The sequence below is a fragment of the Periplaneta americana genome, chromosome 8, assembly GCF_040183065.1.
Source record: "Periplaneta americana isolate PAMFEO1 chromosome 8, P.americana_PAMFEO1_priV1, whole genome shotgun sequence".
NCBI lineage: Eukaryota > Metazoa > Arthropoda > Insecta > Blattodea > Blattidae > Periplaneta > Periplaneta americana.
In genome coordinates this window covers 22,888,692-22,911,824 of record NC_091124.1, presented here as the reverse complement: position 1 = coordinate 22,911,824, position 23,133 = coordinate 22,888,692, and the positions used below count along the sequence as shown (strand labels likewise).

Sequence of the window (23,133 nt, the reverse complement as noted above, 5' to 3'; positions counted from 1 at the left end):
TGCCGCCTCGAACCGAGTTGTCTGGATGGCATGGATAAGACCTTTCCCCTTGTCCTTTGCACCACCGTGAAGCTCCATCGAATGGATTACAAAACACTTCTGCACATGCCCATTTGAGCGGGCGAATGGCATTGTTACTCTGACACGATGGGGCACGGTAGTTCAAATTGATGTTCTGCTGAAATCACTTCACGATAAATCCATATTTTATATAATATTTGTGATCTTACAGCACTCTGAATGTAAGTTAAAAATAAAATTTAATTATATTTTATTTAGGCAGTGCCATGGCACGAGGGCACTACCCCTAAAGCCTCCCCTATTACCACAGCTCCCCCCCCCCCGGGATTTCATCTCACTCTTGGTTCTTATTAGTAAAATACCGTACATTATGTATATATTAAAATGATTTCAGACTTGATGTACGGTTTGACACAGTTTACATGAGATAATATGGACTGAAAGAAATACATTTCTCAAATCAGGAACCAGTCTGTGTGTTATGATTAAATTATATTTGTATCTTGAGATGAAAGGAAGGATTATCTAGGATATCGAAAGGAAGGGAAAGATTAATGTATTATCAGTGAAACAAATTATCACAACACGTTACTGTATATATATTTTTCACATTACAAAAAGCAGGATTATAACAAATGCTGTTTTAATTCTAAGATCTTTTTTTAAAATACCCCGAGATTGTCAAAGAAAATAAAAGCTCTACAATAGCAGTTATGTTAGTATCAACATCTCAATGTGCAACTTCCAGTTTAAAAATATCGTTACCATATTTTAATTGAGGCAGAGGTTAATGAAGATGATTCAAAATAGAAAGTAGAAAAGACATTCTGAGGTGTTTCATGTTAACAAAGTTCAGACAGAAGAATTAGAGATTTGCCAAAACGGATGCCGAAGTGTGAAGAAACAAAAGATAATGTACGCAACTGCAGTGAACGCAGTGCACACTAAGCCTTCTGCCTGTTCTTTACTTGGAACCTCTTGAGAAGATCGCCAGACTCATTTCCCATCCTGAAAACATTAGAAAATATCAGACGTTTCAGGGGAATAATACTGAGAAGTTGCTGAGACTGCAAGAAGAGATTTACAGTACTGTTCACCCATAAGTTAGAGAACGATCTCGTGTAACAACAACAACCACAACTGCTGCTTGTTCGAAGTAGCTGCATCGAGTTACACTCATCACAAATTTCCGAACGAATGCCACACTCCCGACAAAGTTGACTATCAGAGAGCAAACTTTTTTGTGCTGGTACTTTGAATACACTCCCTTTAACGAGGATGGCATTAATCCATATACTTTGTGATGATTTTTAATATATATTTTCCCTTCAATTTATAAGCTATGTTAGGAAAAACACTAATATTAATTGCAAGCTTTATGAAAGATACTGAATTAATATATGTTTTACATTGTAAAATACAATTGAATAGAAGTCGTAGGACGTAGGTTGGAAAGCAAAAATACGTGGATTCTTTCTCTCTCTTCAATATGGTAAATTTAACAATACATTCTGAAATTCTCTCGACAGGCCTTTGTAAGGACTGTCACACACAATACAGTAACGTCATAGATAACAATGATTGAAGAAGTTTTCGTTCCACATAAATAGGAGTTAAAAAATAAACTGTCATTACGGTACATCAACACAATCGGATTGTGCAGCCTCACAAACTCACAATGCGCAATTCCTTGCATTAGTATTAATTGACATGACAATGTAAATACAATATTTGTAATAATTTGTGTTTATACCTACTTACAGCTCGAATTTTAATAGAGTTTACTGAAGATTAGGGGAATTACATGTAAATTACATGAGGAAAGAAGCGCAAGCAAAATGCTTCATTGAAGACAGTGTTGCTCAGATGTTTTCCTCAGCTAATTTACACATGCTGGACAGAGCACTGTTCTACACGAGATCAGGAGCAGCAGCTACCCAAGCAGCAGCCAAATTCATACTGGAAGAGTTTACACATCGTACAAGAAAGTTAGGAATAAAAATCTTCAATAACATCCAGTATTGTAACACTTAACAACAGAAATGGAGATAACTTCATTAAAAAAAAATCAATATTACATAAAGCACACACAAAGGGTTTTTCCATATAAAAGTAGCAAAACAAGTTTTTAAGGCAATGGAACCGAGAGAACAACACAATCTGCCCAGAAGCTTGCCACCTTAGTTCCACTGAGCAATAACAGAAAAGGAATATTTCAAATTCCAATGTTAGGTGCAGTTTGGTTTTCTTCAAGTGCTGCATGACGTGAGGCCTTTTTTTTTTAAATTTTGGTGTTCGACATGTACACCTGGTGTATACTGTAAAACAATCAAACAATAGAACAAAATCTATGTACATCTTCATCATAAATACACGAAAAATATGTCCTCGATTTTACCAAATGATATTCTAGTTGCAATCTTAACAGAAACATGTGACATGCTACCGCTATACCCTAAGACTGCACTAATTTGGCGGTGTGTTAATTCTTGAGCTATGTATCTGTCGCCTCGATGCTCTTAGGGTGGCAGAACCAGCTGCTCGACAATTGAAAATAGACACTACAAACTAATTCTTTGCCATGTACATATTTTTAAGTCTTTGTGGCCCTATAAATTCAACTGCAATACAATATCGATGATGAAAACAACAAAATAACTAACAATTCACATTAATTCAAGAGGAAAAAAACTCAAGACTAAGTTGCTACGATCTGAAATGACACCGATCTTGTAGTCTGAGACTGAAGCTTCAGAAGATGAGATACAGTACATAATAATCTATTGCAATATGTCTACGTGAAGTCTATCGATACAGAGAAACCGAGGTCGCTAGTTTTCCTAAGTCAACAGTCCTACGTGCACCTAATACCAGGTCTCGCCGACATTCTCCACTTCATTGGTACGGATTCCAGGAGATTGTATGTTTCAACTGCGTCACAGCCATGCTCAGTCCAACCTCCAGCCGACAATCACAGAAGAGCTTTGAATCGTTGGATTAATTTAACTAACTTCAAGCACAAAGCAATGGTCCTCTGCGGCCATGCGATGTACAACGGAAGTCTGCTGCAAGCTTATGTGAAGGAATAACGCTGGGCGTGGAGATGAGATCGCAGCTCATGCTTGCTACCTGCCCCGTCTACAAACTGACATCCCCGAATTCCAAGTTCCACTTTTCGTACACTGCCAGACTGAGTGGAGACACACTGCGACGGATCCTCTTCAGTGAATCTTGGAAGTCTTGGAACTTTATGTTGCGCACGCTGCTGGGGTCCAGGCATCGAACTTGCTCTGGGTTTAGTTCTGGCAAAACAAAAATACAATTTATAATCTCACATAATATACCGTTAACACTGGGTGAATCCAATCAAAATTTCCAAGTTTTTAAGTACAGGGTAATGGATAAAATAAAAGCACCGTAAAACATTTACTACTGAACTTTATTTATTGAAACTCTGTGCATACAACACTGAAAGATGGGAGATTCCTCAGAGCTCAACATGACCCCCATTGCGCACCCTACACAACTCATAACGGTGATGCAATTCAGCCCATGTCCGTTGTAACATAAGAGGGGTGATTTGTTGAAAAGCTTGGGTAATTTTTACTCTCAGATCATCAATGTTCCTGGGTTTCTGTGAATAGACAATGTCTTTAACAAACCCCTACACGAAGAAATCAGGAGGGGTTAGATCTGGGGAGTCTGGGGACCAAGCCAAGAGACAGCTGCTTCTCGTACTGGGTTTCGCCTGCGACCTCCTGCATGTTTTGTTAAAAGAGAATCTGTTTCTACAAACGTTCGATACCACAACATTATGGAATCGTATTTAGGTACATTACTAAAACCATACTCAAGTCAAAATTCCCTTTGAACTCCTTTAACACTCTCAAATTTAGCATACCAAAGAACGTATTGTGCCCGCTGTTGATTTGTAGTAATTTTAATCATCTATCTCAAGGGAAAAAAATGGAACTCTCTGCATCAAAATCCACAGTTAATTCCCGATTTACCACGAAAATCGTCTGCAGCTGCATTTAGATTGGCAACAGGTCATGACTGTTTGGCCAAACACCTGCATAGAATTGGAAATTATCAGTCCCCTAACTGCCCATTGTGCAACTCAAACCAAGCAATGGATTCGGAACACCTCAAAATCTGTGCTTCAGCTACAGACGATTTTCGTGGTAAATCGGGAATTAACTGTGGATTTTGATGCAGAGAGTTCCATTTTTTCCCTTGGGATTGTGTTATTAAATTTTGTTTGTTGAAGTCTAAGTATGTAGATTTAATAAATCTTTTCACAGAGTAATACGTAGATTTAGTAACAGGTCTGTAAGTAGCAGTGCTGCCCTTCTTTGCTACAATTTTGTATAGGTCATCTAAAATATGTTTGTATATTGACTTAATCTGTTTACTCTGTATTGTATATTTTTTATAGCTTAACTGATGAATTGTACATGCTGTAAATTGAATAGTAGTCTGTATAGCTCAATTGATTAATTGTTATGATTTATACAATTTTGTGATATAGCTAGTTCTCGGCCTCACCTCACTTCATCCCTGTTTGGTCTGATTACCTGGTTGGGTTTTTTTCCGAGGTTTTCCCCAACCATAAGGCAAATGCCAAGTAATCTGTGGCGAATCCTCGGCCTCATCTCACTACATTTCGCCAAAAAATTGTAATCTTGTAAAATTTTGACTTATTCCACATCTTAAAGCTTCAATGCTAATGTAAGATCTATGGAATACAATAAATGAAATGAAAAAAGAGTAATTAGAATAATAGTAGGTGCCAAATCTAAGTTGTGTAGGACCATTTATATAAAAAAAAACAAATAATGCACATGGCTTGTCAGTATATATATATATATATAGGTCATTTGCAAAATTTGTATAACAAATGGACGATTGAGAACATCAAAATTAAAGTATTATTTAGTGCATATTCTGCATGTACCGGTATTAATATAGTGTAATGTCTCTGCCATAGTAATCAGCCACTGTACACTCACCTTGCTTTACAGCACTGTTTTGAATGATGTAACAGACATGACGGAGTAACAGATCTGACAGGTAACAGACTTGACAAAGCAAACAAGCATGTGCTAACCTAACATTTTTTTGCTTAAAAATCTTCAAAATAGCAACTTAACTACTGGACACGTGTACTATTATGTCATCTTGACTTTATATGTTGTTATTTGTGGAAAACACAACACAAACAGATCTGACAGAGTAAAAATGCACGCTTAGACTAAAACATAAAGCAAGAGTATGACACACAAACTCGCCAAATCAAAATGGGTGAACATGGCAGTACAATCAAAATGGGTCTTTGTGCATCATCTTGGCTTGTGCTGACATCTATGGGATTTCTTTTTCAACTGTGTATCCATAGGAACAGAATGGTGTAACAGACCTGACTGACTTACTGGACTAGAGTAATTATGTAATCATGTTTAAGGAAATATAAACTCAGACATATATGAAGAAGTTTTGATAATATCAAATGTTTCTTTAATTTTTTTCTCAATTACATTATTAAACAAACCTTTATCTGGACATAATCATGCTCCATTTTAAAAACTTAAGTAGTATGGACACGGCATTTTAGCTGTCACTATGAGAATTTTATTTTATTCTCGTGAAATATTTCACATGAAGGAAATAATTCTTGTGACGTTTACTACATTAGTATTGAAACTACTCTCTGTTAGAAACTTATAACTCTATCGTTATAAATGCAATAATGGGAAGGGTAAGAATTAATGGACATCATTTGTTATACAGTATAAATTCTGCAAATGACCCATATATATATATATATATATATATATATATATATATATATATTTATACTGTATCTGCAGTGCCTGGGAAAAGTGACATAAGTCAGCTTCCACAAACCTTTTTTGATAATTTATTGACAACTTACGGAACATCTGCTCGCTTGGAAAAAGAGACATAAGTATTTCTCCCATTACAATAATTCATACAGAAAAAAATCAAATCGACATAAACCAGTGTAAGTTGTCAATAAATTATCAAAAAAGGTTTGTAGAAACTGACTTATGTCACTTTTCTCAGGCACTGCAGATATATATATATATATTTTTTTTTTCATTAATAAACTTCCTTGTATGTAATCGTGAAAACTTGGTAACTAATGCAAAAGTTCGTAGCATAAATACTCGTCAAAAAACGACTGTCATACTCCATCGGCAAGTCTATCGTGCTATCAAAAAGGACTACATTATATAACAGTAAAAATTTGTAATAGTCTCCCTCTGGATATAAAAAATCAAACTTAAAACTTAAGATTATTTAGGGCCAAATTAAAGTACATAGTACCTAATTTCTTACGCCTTCTATTCTGTATGTGAATTTATGACATTCAACAATACTGCATTAATATTTCTATCTTGTATTAAATATTGATACTAACTCCGTGTGCTGTACTAATATATTGTAAAACTCTTCTGTATATATTTCAACTAGACTGTGACTATAATTAAGACCTTGTAATACTATTAAGATTTTTTTGACATGTTCCATATTCTAGCTGTGAAGCGATGTACAAATATCATGAAATGTTAGAATTGGAATATATCAGTCCCCTGTGCAACTCAAACCAAGAAATAGATTCGGAACACCTCAAAATCTGTGCTTCAGTGGCTGACCATGATAATATCTTTGAAAAATATTGGAGTGCAAGAGGTCGAATGACTTTATTGTCAAACGCCTGGCATTAGAAAACAACAACATATCATAAAAATGTAAATAAATACAAAACCAATATTTAAGGAGTTACAGCTGTTTGAATCCTAAGGAAACAGAAACAATTTTGAGCAGAATTAATTAAAAACGCATAAAAAGATTTATTAATAAATACTGTATTAAACAGAAAATAAACGTAGCACAATTTGAGGGCAGAGTTTCAAATATTTCTTTTTTCACTTCAATGCACTTGGCCACATGGATGTGAATCACATGTATAGCGCAGCAGCGTTCACAATACAGGCAAGTAATTATTCAATTCTTTGTACTTTCGTCTAGTACACAAGGCGAGTTACTACTGCACGAGAAAACTGAGAAGAAAATCATCATGCTGATGATACATACATCATCTGGTTAAAAAAAGGGACATCTTCCAATGTAACATTGCGAAATGCTTATGTTAGGCCTACTCATCGGTAGCTGATGTCACCAGATCTGACCTATCCTTCCCCTCTCCACGTACTTCATATCATCATAGCAGAAGCATGGATAAATATATAGCCTAATAGGATGCGAAACTGTGGTCAGCACCATCTGGCAGCGGGGGGCTGAAATAAGATGATCAGCGCCCAACGTCGTAGGTGGTGAACAATAGAACTACATGTTGGGTACATTACCCAGAGTTCTCTATTTATCCGTTCGAGATATTGCTCGAAGAGACAAGATGGCAGACAGAAACTTGCTAATAAGTGAACATAAAGTGATACTACATGTGTATAAGCAGTGCATGTTAAACAGTGATGTTATGGACGTTGTAAAAATAGTGTTGTTGAATGTATTGTAAAGTAATAGTAATATAATAAATTGAACTATCTAAGTAGTTCTTGCAGAATTTTCCATTGCGCTGTACAATAAATACCCAAAGAATACAATCCCAATATCTAACCTTTTGCTTTATTTTTTGTCTCTGTCTGGTTATATTTTAATTGGGTAGTGTAAAATAGATCGTCTCTTTTATATTCCTGTTGGCTCCAGTAAGAATTTTCAGTAGAAGATGCTGTAAGGAATAAAAATGTAAATGTTTTATTTTAAATTGGGTTAGTTTTGAATATCGATGAGGGTGGGAGGGAATACTTTCTGCACAGTTTAACATTTTCGTTACCAGGTGCGCTGCTAAATGCATGGAGTAATTAGTTACTCTTTTCGCTACTTGGTGCGCTGCTAGATGTAATAACGCCCCTCTTCCCAACAGGTGGCAGCAAGATCAATTTCTACAACAGCGCCTCTAGTATATGTTATGGGAAACTCAGTAAGTTTCGCATCCTATTATATATTCATCCATGGCAGAAGTCCATTCCTCTTAGTACAGGCTTCACTATTTGTATTAAGATGCAAACAAGTTATAGAACGACTTATGGGTTTTTACAAGCAAATAAAAAACTAATAATAATTGGATTGATGCTTATATGACATTTTTACTCAAAATGATAAGGAACTGAATCTGAAGTGCTCGTAATACTTTGTGAATCACCAGTATATACATTTTAATATGTGTGCGTATGTGTGAATGAGAGAGAAATATTTTACTTACTTACTGGCTTTTAAGGAACCCGGAGGTTTATTGCCGCCCTCACATAAGCCCGCCATTGGTCCCTATCCTGAGCAAGATTAATCCAGTCTCTATCATCATATCCCACGTCCCTCAAATCCATTTTAATATTATCCTCCCACCTACGTCTCGGCCTCCCCAAAGGTCTTTTTCCCTCCGGCCTCCCAACTAACACTCTATATGCATTTCTGGATTCGCCCATACGTGCTACATGCCCTGCCCATCTCAAACGTCTGGATTTAATGTTCCTAATTATGTCAGGTGAAGAATACAATGCGTGCAGTTCTGTGTTGTGTAACTTTCTCCATTCTCCTGTAACTTCATCCCTCTTAGCCCCAAATATTTTCCTAAGCACCTTATTCTCAAACACCCTTAACCTATGTTCCTCTCTTAAAGTGAGAGTCCAAGTTTCACAACCATAAAGAACAACCGGTAATATAACTGTTTTATAAATTCTAACTTTCAGATTTTTTGACAGCAGACTGGAAGATAAAAGCTTCTCAACCGAATAATAACAGGTATTTCCCATATTTATTCTGTGAGAAATATTTTAGAACGTTCAAAAATTGATTATAAAATGTAAAAAAAAAAAAAAAAATTCCACAATCATTCACTACATCTCTTTTAATTAACTAGGGACCAAAAGAGATACCTAACAATAGTAGAACTGAAAATTACGGAAACTGTATTTTGTATATGGGCATACATACCTCTTATTGGTCCTAATGCTGCATCTTTGGCAAGTCCGGTGAGATCGCTTCCAGAGTAACCTTCTGTAACAGTGGCTAACTTTTCCAACTCTTCCTGAGACAGTGGATTATTATGCCTACTCAGCAAACGCCTCAAAAGCAGAACTCGCGTTGCATGATCTGGTAACGTCACATAAATGCGCTTCGAAAATCGCCTGAAAGAAAAATAAAATGCAATGAAGTAACACTAAGATACGACAATAAAAATCAATTGAATGAAGAAAAGATCATTGAAGTGACATGTTATTTTATGCGCTCATAGTGCAAATGTTTTTTAAACTAGATTAATCCACGATGTTCCTGGAATGCTGTTCTTCGCCTTAACACACACAAAATACATTCTATCAGAGTCTTCATCATATCATTTTCATCGTCATCAACATCTAATTGGAGAAAAATACGAGGTACAGTACTTAAAATGTTTATGTTTGGTCAACAGTCCGAAGACTGGTTGGAACCTCATAAGTGACAGTAATAGGGCAACAAATCATGACACAACTTAGCCAGGAGATAAAGATTAGGATGACCAATTCCCTTTCCCCTCCATTGCATACAGTGCTGACTAGTAACATATTTAACTAGTCAGACTTGAGATGTATACAAATAATTGTTCTTCCTCTGACACATTCCATCAAGCGAGATGTACTGCCTGATAACAGATGTATTAGTCAGAAACTCAATCAGAGGTAAAATATTTCAAAGACAGATGGATATCTATAAGCACCATCTTAGAACATATACCAGCATGTTAGAGCACAATAATGACGAAAAAATACCTTGATCTTTAACGATTGAAACTATTGTATTACTAATCATCACTTTATTTTATTTAGAAGGCACATTAATGCTTTGTGGAATTAAGATTAAAAAGGTGTAATTGCAAAGGTTGTGTTCATGTAAGTTATTTTACTATTTCTCTAAACACACACATATTCTCTTTGTTTCATGTGGCGAAGAATCACACATTTTGGTTTTAAACTCTTTTCGCATTTTCATACATACTACACACAATCCAGCAACAATTGAGGACCTAACATTCTAAATTTACTAAGTACCAAAAAACAACGATTTAAGATATTGATGAAAAACACTGCAAAATGCATTTGAGATACCTACAACACCATCTTTTGGCACATGAATGAGTCACTTACAGTTGAGTTATGACAAAGACAATTTAGTATGACATTTTTAAATGGATGTTCCTCCCTTAGATTGAATAAAATGAAATTTGAAAAATTGGCATTTAGCACATTTAGAATGTTAGGTCTTTGTCTTGAACAATTATTTCATTTTCTTATAGAGTTTTGTGCTTAATGTGAAATAAATTTACTAGAACAGCACCAAGATACAGCGTTTTCAATCATATCATATCATATTGTTCTAAAATGTGTGTCTAATACCTACCCGCTTCACTTGCGTGATTCGGGTTTCGCATATTGCGGATAGATGGTAGGACTATGACCCATTTTAAGTTGCACACCACTTTGGTGGGCCACGCTATGCATGATGTGTATTTGTCAAGAGTTATGTCGTGTACTAAGGTGAATGTATGTGTAAGTGTTCGTGTAATGTAATGTAGAGATAGAAATACGTGTATAATGCCTCTCTCCATTTAAAAGTTCTCCCAACAATTAGATTTCGGACATAGATATATCAGGTTAAATTAGGCTGACCATTATTCTTTAAAAAAAATAAAACAGTTTTGTCTGATAAAGATCTTCAACTTGCAATAGTTGTTAATGACAGGACACACAAAAAAATTAGGTTGATGTAGAGGGGGAAGCTGCATTTCACCACGTTGATACCATGAGTATTTTTCAGATGAGTTTGCTTTACGTAACAAATTTCGGTCTTTCAGTATCCTATCAAGAAATCTATCGCACTCCATGTCAAAATTTTTTCTTATAGTTGCCACAGTTCTCATTGCTTCAATTTCCACTTCGATCGTATAATATTCATTATATATATATATATATATATATATATATATATATATATATATATATTTTGGAAAATTGAAGTTCTCCAACAAGCCATGCATTAGCAACCAACATTACAAAAATTTTGAAAATTCAGGCACTTTTTTTATTCATTAAAAAATGTGCACCAATCCATCAGATAAAGCAACATTGATTTTAGGTTATGACTGATCAATATTTGCATATTTTAATTTTAAAAGTCTTTATAAAAAACGGGAGAAAAGTTATATTTTTTACTAAAATGATGGGATCACCGGGACATAGTAAAATAACGGTACTGTCCCGTTCAAAATGATACGCATGGTCAGCCTAGGTTAAATCGATATAGATTAGCGCAAACTACATTAACCTGAAGTATTTTACATTCGTCTTGGGCACTAAACTGAAGAATTTTCTATGGCAGCTTTGAACTGTGCCATTACGGTTACGACCAAATTGAACTAAATACACAATGTCGCCAACGTAAGGACATGAAGTTGGTCTGTGGCATCATTAGAAGGAGAAATTTGTTTTTTTTTCTCTCTACCTCCTTCGTTCTGAACATTACTGAGAGATAGCACCACTGTTAGTGAAAAGATGTATTTGCGTAAACATTGTGAGTAGATTACGTGGCTTAGCTGCGACATGAACAGTTTTGCTGTGGTACATACGCAGACCTCTCATGCAATGACACCGTGATCCTTACTTGAATTTATTTTCGTGTGTACATTCCAGATCAAATCAAGAAGATCCCTTCTTGCTCCAGTTACACGTGTTGCATATTATAAGAAGGTTAGATTTGGTTAGTTTAGGTTTTTATTATGAGTCCGTGCATGAGCAGAAAAGCCAAGATGATCCTGTCAGTCATGGCCCTTATGATAGTTTTTGTTCCGTAATATTGATAAACAATATTATGATGAAAGTAGTGAATAATTTCATTGCTGCAACGCGGTCATAATTATGTACTTAATGCTTCGATGAACATTAACCGGAAATTTACTTTCTGTTATTTGAATGATATTCCCTGAAACACATCTTCTTCCTGCTTCATTTCATTGTGATAACCTACTTTAAGATCTTACTACATCTGCATTTTCTTTTGGTGCATTCAAAACACCGCCATTGTACTGCATAAAACTTGCACTTGACTAATGGAGTGAATTATTTAAGAGTCGCGAATTTTACTACCACCATTTCGATTGTCTTTTGTTTGACACGGCTTAGTACGGCCCGGTGATTAGTGACCAGCGAGCAATGTTGACTACCGATGTTGGTCTACGTGTGTATTATCCAGTTGTTCCCTCTTGGGGCACCCTGTAGAATCTGAAATGCACGCAGTAGGCTTACTTTGTTGTAAACAATTTTTGTGTCTCTATGTTTAAATACTGGAACGTCAATGAAATGCTATTTTAAAAGAAATCAAATTTCAGGAAATTTCGGACAATCCCTCACAAATAAAAATTCAACAGCTGGTCCCAATTGCCACTGACAGAAATAACCCACCTGAGAGCTGCTTCATCCAACTCCTGAGGACGATTCGTGGCAGCCATAACCAGGATTCTTTCGTCTGGATTTGACGGAAGTCCATCAAACTCCACCAGAAACTCAGTCTTGAGGCGGCGACTCGCATCGTGCTCACCTTCTCGCCGTTCTGACAACAGTGAGTCTACTTCATCAATGAAGATGATGGACGGCTGGAAAAATAATGGAGAAGGCACATTATAAGATTTTTTTTACGTAGAATACGTGTTTCCACACACCGAGTATGGGCATCCTTATGAGATCTGTGGTGAAAACAAAAGATGACAGAATTTCAAATGCTTGGTATACCAACACTATAAGCCACACCCAAATGCTAATGCCATTAGTAGTTAGGCCATGAACAAATGTAACTTGTATGACCACGCCCAATAACGCCACCTCTCCACTCTATGGGCATGAAGGTGCTGAAGTTGCGTGTAAAATTAGCAGTGCTGTGTGGCCTCTCTCAGTAATATCTCAGTATTTGGAACAACTACAGTTCTGATTGAATACTCGTTTGATTTGTAATCGCGAGTTCTACAATACTGAAGTGATAATAGATACATACAATACACTTTGAGTGAACCATAGTGAAAAATTTGTTGTAAGCTGGGGCTAATTTCAGAATGTCGCTTCATAAGAAGAGCAAATACAATATGTCCACAAATTATTGGATGATTATATAATATTACGATGGTGGTAAACAACAAACAAACAAACAAATAGGTAAATAGATAAACAGACAAATAGACAGACAGACAGATAGATAGATAGATAGATAGATAGATAGATAGATAGATAGATAGATAGATAGATAGATAGATAGATACATAGATAAATAGATAGACAGATAAATAGAAAAATGAACAGATAGATAAACAGATGGATGTATGGATAGGTAGGTAGGTAGGTAGGTAGACAGGCAGACGGATGGATGGATGGATGGATGGATGGATGGATGGATGGATGGATGGATGGATAGATAGATAGATAGATAGATAGATAGATAGATAGATAGATAGATAGATAGGTGGATAGGTGGATAGGTAGATAGATAGATAGATAGATAGATAGATAGATAGATAGATAGATAGATAGATAGACAGACAGACAGACAGATAGATAGATAGATAGATAGATAGATAGATAGATAGATAGATAGATAGATAGATAGATAAATAGATAAGACAGATAAATAGAAAAATGAACAGATAGATAAACAGATGGATGTGTAGATAGGTAGGTAGGTAGGTAGGTAGGTAGGTAGGTAGGTAGACAGGCAGACAGAGAGACAGATGGATGAATAGATAGATAGATAGATAGATAGATAGATAGATAGATAGATAGATAGATAGACAGACAGAGATAGATAGATACATAGATACATAGATAAATAGATAGACAGATAAATAGAAAAATGAACAGATAGATAAACAGATGGATGTATGGATAGGTAGGTAGGTAGGTAGACAGGCAGACAGAGAGACAGATAGATGGATGGATGGATGGATGGATGGATAGATAGATAGATAGATAGATAGATAGATAGATAGATAGATAGATAGATAGATAGATAGATAGATAGATAGATAGACAGATAGATAGATATAGAGACAGACAGACAGACAGACAGACAGATAGACAGATAGAGAGATAGATAGATAGATAGATAGATAGATAGATAGATAGATAGATAGATAGATAGATAGATAGATAGATAGATAGATAGATAGATAGATAGATAGATAGATAGATAGATAAAGTAACTAAATAAATAAATATAATACTATAATTTCACTAATAAATTTTGAATGGACAGACCTGATATTACATGTCTGATAACTCGAGACATTTTAAAATCGTCATCATCAGAAACAATAAATTTAATGATCTTGTCAGTAACCGCCTACATATTTTTATGGATGGATGGATCCTGTTTACAAGATCATGGAGGCACTAGTGCTGGTATAATATGTTCACTTTTTTTCCTTTTATGGAGGATTAAATGTAAACACTATTAAATTTTATAGTAAAATTTTCGCTAGTCTTTGAATCTTGCAAAATTTTCTTCATCGAATTGGTAAATTTTGTTGGGAAGGCTATGAAACAGTCAGATTCAAAAAAAGCTATCCTTCCTATAGCATCTGATGTAACAGCGAAAAACCACAGTATTCTACTGTCATAAAATTTTAAGACAATGGGTGAAAATAAAATAATTGGTGCTAGTGGATTCCTGCACATTGCTGAGAAGTAGATAATGAGATAGCTGATTTCTTGGCCAAGAAAGGTGGCAAAATTATTCCTAAGTCATCTATACTTGTGTCTTACCACACTATTATTTTTCATGTCGTTGGGATTCAGTTAATCTGGAAATTCACAAAATTGTGATTTGGTTAATCGGGACTCTAATGTACCTCTCTTTAGTAGTGTAATTGAAAAAGAAATACGAAGAATGTTACACTTTAAATCCCTTGGAAAACCTTAGAAGTAAAAACAAAGTAGTCAGCAGTGTGAGTCTCACCTGCAACTCCCTGGCAACAGAGAAGAGAGCTCTGACTAGCTTCTCGCCCTCGCCAACATATTTAGATGTGAGGCTGGCAGCACTGATACTGAAGAAGGTGGCGCTACATTCAGTGGCCACAGCACGTGCCAGCAATGTTTTGCCATTTCCGGGTGGTCCAAAGAGAAGCAACCCTCGGGACGGAGTGCGCAGGCCAGTGAAGAGCTCTGGGCGCAATGACGGCAGGATCACCATCTCTTGCAGTGCTTGCTTTGCCACCTGGGCAGACATAACATAGCTACAGATACCAGCAGGCTCATTTCAGATTTAAGTATTGTAGCAGTAGACTTGCTGATTAATTGAAAGCCTTACAAAAAGCATTAAGGAAAGACAAATGACTTGCTGTTTACATTTATTGATTAATTAAATTATATCTATAATAAGCACGACGCGGATTTTGATGACATGCCATCTTTCTTGCTTTATATCCTTTGCAACGGCCGTAAATATATAAATCCTAGATACAAGCTGTTGCAGTAGCGGTTCCTCGGGGGAGGGAAGGGAGGAACGTCCTCCTCCCAGCTAGGTCCAATGGTCCCATCGACCAACAGCAGGTGTGGTCCTCCAGACATTCTGGGGGTTGTGTGTGAATGAAGTAGCCACCAAAACGTTAAAATATGGTGTTCACTTAAATCGGCTACAACTTGCCATTTTTCCCTGTAAAAAGATTTATTAAAATCTACATACTTAGACTTCAACAAACAAAATTTGATAACACAATCCCAAGGGAAAAAATGGAACTCTCTGCATCAAAATCCACAGTTAATTCCCGATTTACCACGAAAATCGTCTGTAGCTGCATTCAAATTGGCAACAGGCAATGATTGTTTGGCCAAACACCTGCATAGAATTGGAATATATCAGTCCCCTAACTGTCCATTGTGCAACTCAAACCAAGAAATGGATTCGGAACACCTCAAAATCTGTGCTTCAGTGGCTGGTCATGATAATATCTTTGAAAAATATTGGAGTGCAAGAGGTCAAATGACTTTACTGTCGAACGCCTGGCATTAGAAAACAACAACAACAACATTTTTATTCTAATGAAAGTAAATACCAAATGAAATATATGCTTTGAAATTCGAGGAAGATCCGATAATTTTTAAGTTCACAGCTATAAGAAAACCTCGGTTGATCGAGTTTTTAACGACGCGCACTCATGTGCTACTAGAAAACTGTGAGAAGGATGCGAGATTGCCTGTGTGGAGGAAAGCCAATCCATTCCTCCTTTACTGCAGTTAATACACATAGACAACAGTGCGCTAGCGGCCAAAGAAAGAAGCAGAGTTTTAAAGCAAGTAAATGAACGGAGAGGGAGGAGATCCTCCTCTGAATCAGCGCATGGGCGGGAAATAGAAACCGACTGGTCTTGCAGCAAGCTCGCTACCACAGCCATCTAACGATGCTGCATTCAACCAGACTATAACACATCTAGGAGGAGACACAATAAAAACAGTTTTAACACAAAGCTATGAAAGACACTATATAATTTTTTTTTAAAAATTATAGATCAAAATATATTATTCATTGCACTTTATATAAGCTACTATTCATGGTTTGAAACTTTCGAGGATATCTGAAAGTTGAAGTTGGATTTATATAAAACAAAGAGGAAGTAGTTCTACATTAGGATCGCAGATCTTTTTGGCCCCTCAAATTCACTTCCATTCACTAGACAGGACAACAGCCAAGTTGTCAGTTTTGTACAAATATCTTTGAAATTGAAAGTACTGCAAACTACATTATTTTTAACATAAAAAAATTAATCAGCCACCGGCACCTATGAACAATAATGGTAGTATGACTTTACAAGAACCGACATTCTTCAAAAACATGTGATACTGAACTTGTAAAATGTACATGTGACAACACAGACCAAGTGGGTGGGTGCAGTTTTCTTGGAATTTAATTCATATATTATATTTGTATTTCTATCTTTTTAGTTTTTATTTTATTAATATAAATTCCTTTCCTAACAGATTATTTCTCATTCTCATTTCCATAAAACGGTTCCGGTTACGTGTTAGTAGTTGGTCTCTTCCAACACGTGTGATGCTGTAGTGTGCGTGAAAAATGCTGCGAGGTTGTGAATTTCCTTGTAATTGTTAATTTGTGCAATTATTCAACAATGAATGGAAGTGAAAACATATTATATTTTGGACAATTTAGGAAACTCAGTTTACAAAAACAGATAATTGCTATACAAAAGGGAGTAAGGCCAACCCCAACACTACGTGGTCTTACATGTATGCATGTAGGCTAATTTGTAGCATGTTTCTCTCAAGAAGGTGTCATTTTGCGCTGTTAACTTCTTTCCTCCTCTTAAGAAATATGCAGGAGCCGCCACTGAGCTGTTGGTTACAGAAATGTAGAGATTTTACGTCGTTTTTTGGTCATATTTCGTTGTTTTAATCTTTCATGTCATTTTTAAAATTCTGATGGCATTTTTTTTTAAATTTAAGGTGATTTTTTTTTAGTCATTTTAGCTTAAGACTTCAATGACGAACTAAAATTTCCCAATATAGGAAAACTCGCAAAATTAGTACTGACACTACCCATTCAAATGCAGAATCCGACAGGATTTTCTCAATAGTCAAGTGATGTCAAAAGGAAGAAGAGAAAAATAAAATGGGAGATAAGCTCTTGATTGAGTTGTTGTTGTATGCTCTATCTTCCAAACAAAGGAATTGTGTTAAACAAAAATCCAGGATACAAACTTTGTGCACAATCTTAGAGCACTCTCAGGAGAAAGCTTTAAAACAGTGCAGATACAAGAATAATTAACACCCAGTGATCTGTCACTCGTCAAGTACGCTCCTGTGGTCAGCACAGATGTGAAAAGATTCTCTATGTATAACAATGTCCTGGCTGACAACTGCTGGTCGTTCACATTTCAGAATCTTCGAATATACTGTTCTCCAACTAGGAGATCAACCGTGAAAGGAATGTGCTTACTATTGCGTCATGTATTGGAACGAAGTAGAGAGACGATATTACCGTTATGACGTCAGTTTAAAAACCATGCCCTCTCCTCCATATGTTATTTCCTGTATGGAGAGATTAAAAGAGCAAGAGATTAACTGTGATCTAATTTTGTAACTAGGGTAGTATCAATATGTGTGATCAATGTTATGGTTTGTGCTGTGAGAGCTAGCAATAGAGATAAGAGTACCCACGTGTGTGACCTTATGACATCAACATTCATTCACAGCATTACCCTGCTTCATCTCAGTCTCCAAAGACTTTCTCGTGGTTGGAGTACAGTACAATCATCTACTGCAATAGAGAGGAGTGCTTTTAATTTGAGGTAGGATTTTTACTACTTATGTACAGGATTGTTTATTTTTAGGTCATTTTTTCAGCATTTTGTCATTTTTGGGGCTTTTTACGTCATCAAAATCCGCGCCCTGATAATAAGCATTCATATGTAGACTTTCTGCAGAACGAGCATCCACTATTATTAGACGAGATTCTTTTGGTTATAAGCATGATGGAGCCCCTGCATATTATAACCATGAAGTGACACATCACCTAAACCTCTCATTCTCTGAATAATGGATCAGTCTTTGAGGTCACATTCATTGGCCACCAAGGTCCCCAGACCTTAGCCCTTTAGATCATTCTTTCTGTGGAAGTATAAAAAGCGAATTTTACAAATGAAGTAAACACAAGAGACTACCGGTAATTAGTTACTTGCATTATGAATAGTGCTGCCCTCAGAAAAGAATACCAAGGCGACCTCAGAAGCGTTACACATACTACTGCCAAGAGAGTAGAAAACTGCACTAAAGTCGGTGGTGGGATTTTTGAATAACTGAAAATCAAGTGGGGAAAAACACTTTATGTCAACTTTTGTGCAAAAGGAGTTGATGCTGCCATCTACTATAGTCGCTTAGCATGAATACTATTACATGCCTGAAACACGAAACGGAAAAAACGATCTAAGCTGTATGAAAAGCCTCTCTGAAAGTTGGCCACCACAGGGAAAAGAATGCTTCATGTCCACGTAATACCAGGGATTATCTCTACATCAGGGACATATAACATAAAGCATTCTTTCTGCTTTGTCTTCAATTACTTTGAATGTTGCAAATTATTGATATAATTTAAATAATCAATAAGTCATTTGTCTTTCGTTCATAACTCTTGTAAGGCTTTCAATTAATCAATAAAAGCAAGCAACAGTAATTTGTCTCTCCATCATACTTTTGTAAGGCTTTCAATTAATCAATAAACGCAAGCAATAAGTAATTTGTCTCTCCTTCATAACTTCTGTAAGGCTTTCAATTAATCAATAAAAGCAAGCAATAAGTAATTTGTCTCTCTTTCATACTTTTGTAAGGCTTTCAATTAATCAATAAAAGCAAGCAATAAGTAATTTGTCTCTCCTTCATACTTTTGTAAGGCTTTCAATTAATCAATAAAAGCAAACAATAAGTAATTTGTCTCTCCTTCATAACTTCTGTAAGGCTTTCAATTAATCAATAAAAGCAAGCAATAAGTAATTTGTCTCTCCTTCGTACTTTTGTAAGGCTTTCAATTAATCAATAAAAGCAAGCAATAAATAATTTGTCTCTCCATAACTTCTGTAAGGCTTTCAATTAATCAATAAAAGCAAGCAATAAGTAATTTGTCTCTCCTTCATTACTTCTGTAAGGCTTTCAATTAATCAATAAAAGCAAGCAATAAGTAATTTGTCTCTCCTTCATAACTTCTGTAAGGCTTTCAATTAATCAATAAAAGCAAGCAATAAGTAATTTGTCTCTCCTGCATAACTTCTGTAAGGCTTTCAATTAATCAATAAACGCAAGCAATAAGTAATTTGTCTCTCCTTCATAACTTCTGCAAGGCTTTCAATTAATCAATAAAAGCAAGCAATAAGTAATGTGTCTCTCTTTCATACTTTTTTAAGGCTTTCAATTAATCAATAAAAGCAAGCAATAAGTCATTTGTCTTTCGTTCATAACTTTTGTAAGGCTTTCCATTAATCAATAAAAGCAAGCAAATGCAAAGTGAAGTGGCCATCATTTTCGTAACACACTTTTTTTAACATTATTTTAAATTTCCAAAGAGAACTCTTTTAATAAAAGTTTCACTCTATACATGCGATCCCTTCTCTTGGGGACAGAGTGAGAAGGGGGAGACTCCATGAATCTGATTACCTCTTGTCCTGCTATGTCTTCCCACTGAACTGATGCACCCCCTTCCAGGATCTCATCTAGGATGATTTGAGCAAGTTTGGGGTCCACACCTTTCAGAGCAGGGGATGGAGTTTTGCGAGATGGTGTTCCCTTTGCGGCAGAACTTCCGCTGCTCGCCCTGCGCACAGGAGAACTGCTGGGCCCCTGTTAACAACAACGAGTTATGGATGATACAACCTAGAGTTGGAGTTTAGATTATTTTGCTATTCTGATTCGCTTAAGAATAATTCCAAAACCATTTCTTTTACTGACCGTTACAGTCATTGTCTTCTGCATTGTTTAGGCCTGTTGATCTACTCCCTACACCAAGAGAACCCATCTAGCCAGGCAGCACTAGACGTTGTGGCTTCTTATAGGTTTGTAATTCAGCTAATCCAGAATTATTTTCAGAAGTTTCCAAGCTGGCATTCTTAAAATGTATGGTATGTATATAATATGTTTGTAATCAGGGTTGTAGTCCCAAACTTTACAGTGCCGAAGCTCTGTATGTTTTTTTAACCTTTAGGGAAGGGGGAAGGTTTGGATGCAAAAAAAAAAAATAATAAGACAAAGAAAGAAATGCCATAAAGTAAAACTGTAAGGAGAATGCAAGGCAACACCAATCAATACCTACTCCAGTTAGCTTCTGAAGCTCAAGTAAACCGAAATGGTCACTGTAAGGGTGATCATTCTGCGCAATGTAATAAGCTGATATAAATTCCGCTTTTGTTGCTTTGCTGTGGGCTGCACTCGTTTAGTTGCCAACATTTTCAATTGATTGCTTGTCAGACGTATCAATAATTTTTTGTGCCATATTATGAGCATTGGATTTCTTGTGTTCAATGATTTTTTTTTCGTAATGACTTAAGATGATTGTTCGATCCGTAGTAATTTACTAAATATGAGCGCCATTCATTAGATACAGAAATACACTCTTTTTTTTAATGCACCTAATGTAGTTACTTCATGACACACTTTACAGCCTAGCTTACATTGCTTACAATCAATCCTAGATACGCTTCTTTTTTTCTTGACCACATATTTTCTACATTCCATATATTCGACCACTCACTTTGCAGGCTGACTTTTTGGCTTTCACTATTTTGAACATTACGACATTGAATATTCTTCGCAGTCATACTGGAACTAGTCTTTTATAACAGTATCTCTGGTTGAATTATTAGGTTCATCAAATAGAAGCGATGGGCTTAAGATATCAACAATATTAGAAGAGGAAGCTTTTGTAACTCCACTAGTAACAGCAATGGCACGAGAAAAGAAAGCAGTTAATGTTTTTTTGTCTATGTTTATTTTGTTCCATATTTATTGAAGGGCAATAGATAAAAACAAAAGTTTCAAGCAGTCTTTTAGTCACGTTATAGGCAGTAAATTAACTGTTTAAAATTCACTTCGTAAAATAACTGGGAAACAAACACAACACATTTCGGTAAGTAACACCATGGACAATCTTCTGTATCATACAAAGACGCGAAAACTAACGAAATACGACACGAAACAAAGTGAATTAGGAATGTGATTATTTCGCGCAGGCGCACTAAAGTTTAGTTTGGTAATTGTCCTGTCACTGATTCTCCCTCCATTTCTTACCACACACCGCGTCTACGCTTCTAGTAGTCTCGCGACCTTCTACTTCCGAACTTGTTCAGATTTTATAAAAGAAGCACAGAAAATATAATCACTAAATATTTTGACACTAACTCAGATATCGTTAGCTGGGAAAGTATTGTGATGTCAAAACAGATTTTAAAATTCCAAATCAGTGCTGGGGCTCCGCTCCACCTCCACTACATCCCTGTTTGTAATGTATTTATGTACGTTACGAATGCATATGTATGTATGTGTGTATGCTATTTTTTCTACTCTTTATGTTAAGTTGGATGCAGGTATATGCATACATAAAGGAAGAATATTCTTGTTTGATCACTGAGTTCCATGATCTGTTTCAGATGGAAGTTGATGAAGTTAAGTATAGGTTTGTTCCAGCAAGCAATTCATAATGTGTTCCGAACTTCTTTCGACGCATGCGCCAGTTGTGTACGGTGTCAGAACTAGTTCGGGATTTTACGTTGTTGGAATGTTGTTGTTGTTGTTGTTTTCTAATGCCAGGCGTTTGACAATAAAGTCATTTGACCTCTTGCACTCCAATATTTTTCAAAGATATTATCATGACCAGCCACTGAAGCACAGATTTTGAGGTGTTCCGAATTCATTTCTTGGTTTGAGCTGCACAATGGGCAGTTAGGGGACTGATATATTCCAATTCTATGCAGGTGTTTGGCCAAACAATCATGGCCTGTTGCCAATCTAAATGCAGCTACAGACGATTTTCGTGGTAAATCGGGAATTAACTGTGGATTTTGATGCAGAGAGTTCCATTTTTTCCCTTGGGATTGTGTTATCAAATTTTGTTTGTTGAATGTTTCTTGAATTTTTCTTTCACGTCCTTAGGACTTTCTTCTCATATTAAAATTACATTCATCTTCCGAATTTAATTCTTCATAAAAATATATCGCTATCACTCGTGATGGACTAGTTTTTTCTTATTTTAATCTGTCTAATCTCGACGTATTTTAACCATAACTTCAGATTAAACCATCTGCGCGTACGTCAGCAGTTCAGAATTCCCAATTCCTGCTTTTAATTGAGAACCAGTAATTTCACTCATTCCGAACGAGTTCTAAAGCACGTTGGAACAGGGAACTGGGAAATCGGTATCGGTTCGGAATCAGTTCTAGTCTTGTTGGAACGCACATTGAGCTACTGCGCATGAGCAGGCAGTTCAGAATCGATTCTGAAC

General features: G+C 36.0%; 1 protein-coding gene across 4 annotated transcripts in view; it reads right to left on the bottom strand.

Moving 5' to 3' along the window:
• Positions 1-596: 596 nt before the first annotated feature.
• spas (spastin) overlaps positions 597-23,133 on the bottom strand; it is a 614,416-nt gene continuing 591,879 nt past the window's right edge. For all 4 annotated transcript variants that reach the window (XM_069832617.1, XM_069832619.1, XM_069832618.1 and 1 more), the window contains 5 exons: positions 20,298-20,480; positions 15,097-15,354; positions 12,558-12,748; positions 9,058-9,251; positions 597-3,323 (listed from right to left, as the gene is read on the bottom strand). In XM_069832617.1, the coding sequence (XP_069688718.1) occupies positions 3,160-3,323; positions 9,058-9,251; positions 12,558-12,748; positions 15,097-15,354; positions 20,298-20,480 (990 nt within the window). In that variant the 3' untranslated portion in view covers positions 597-3,159. The remainder of the gene's footprint in view (positions 3,324-9,057; positions 9,252-12,557; positions 12,749-15,096; positions 15,355-20,297; positions 20,481-23,133) is intronic.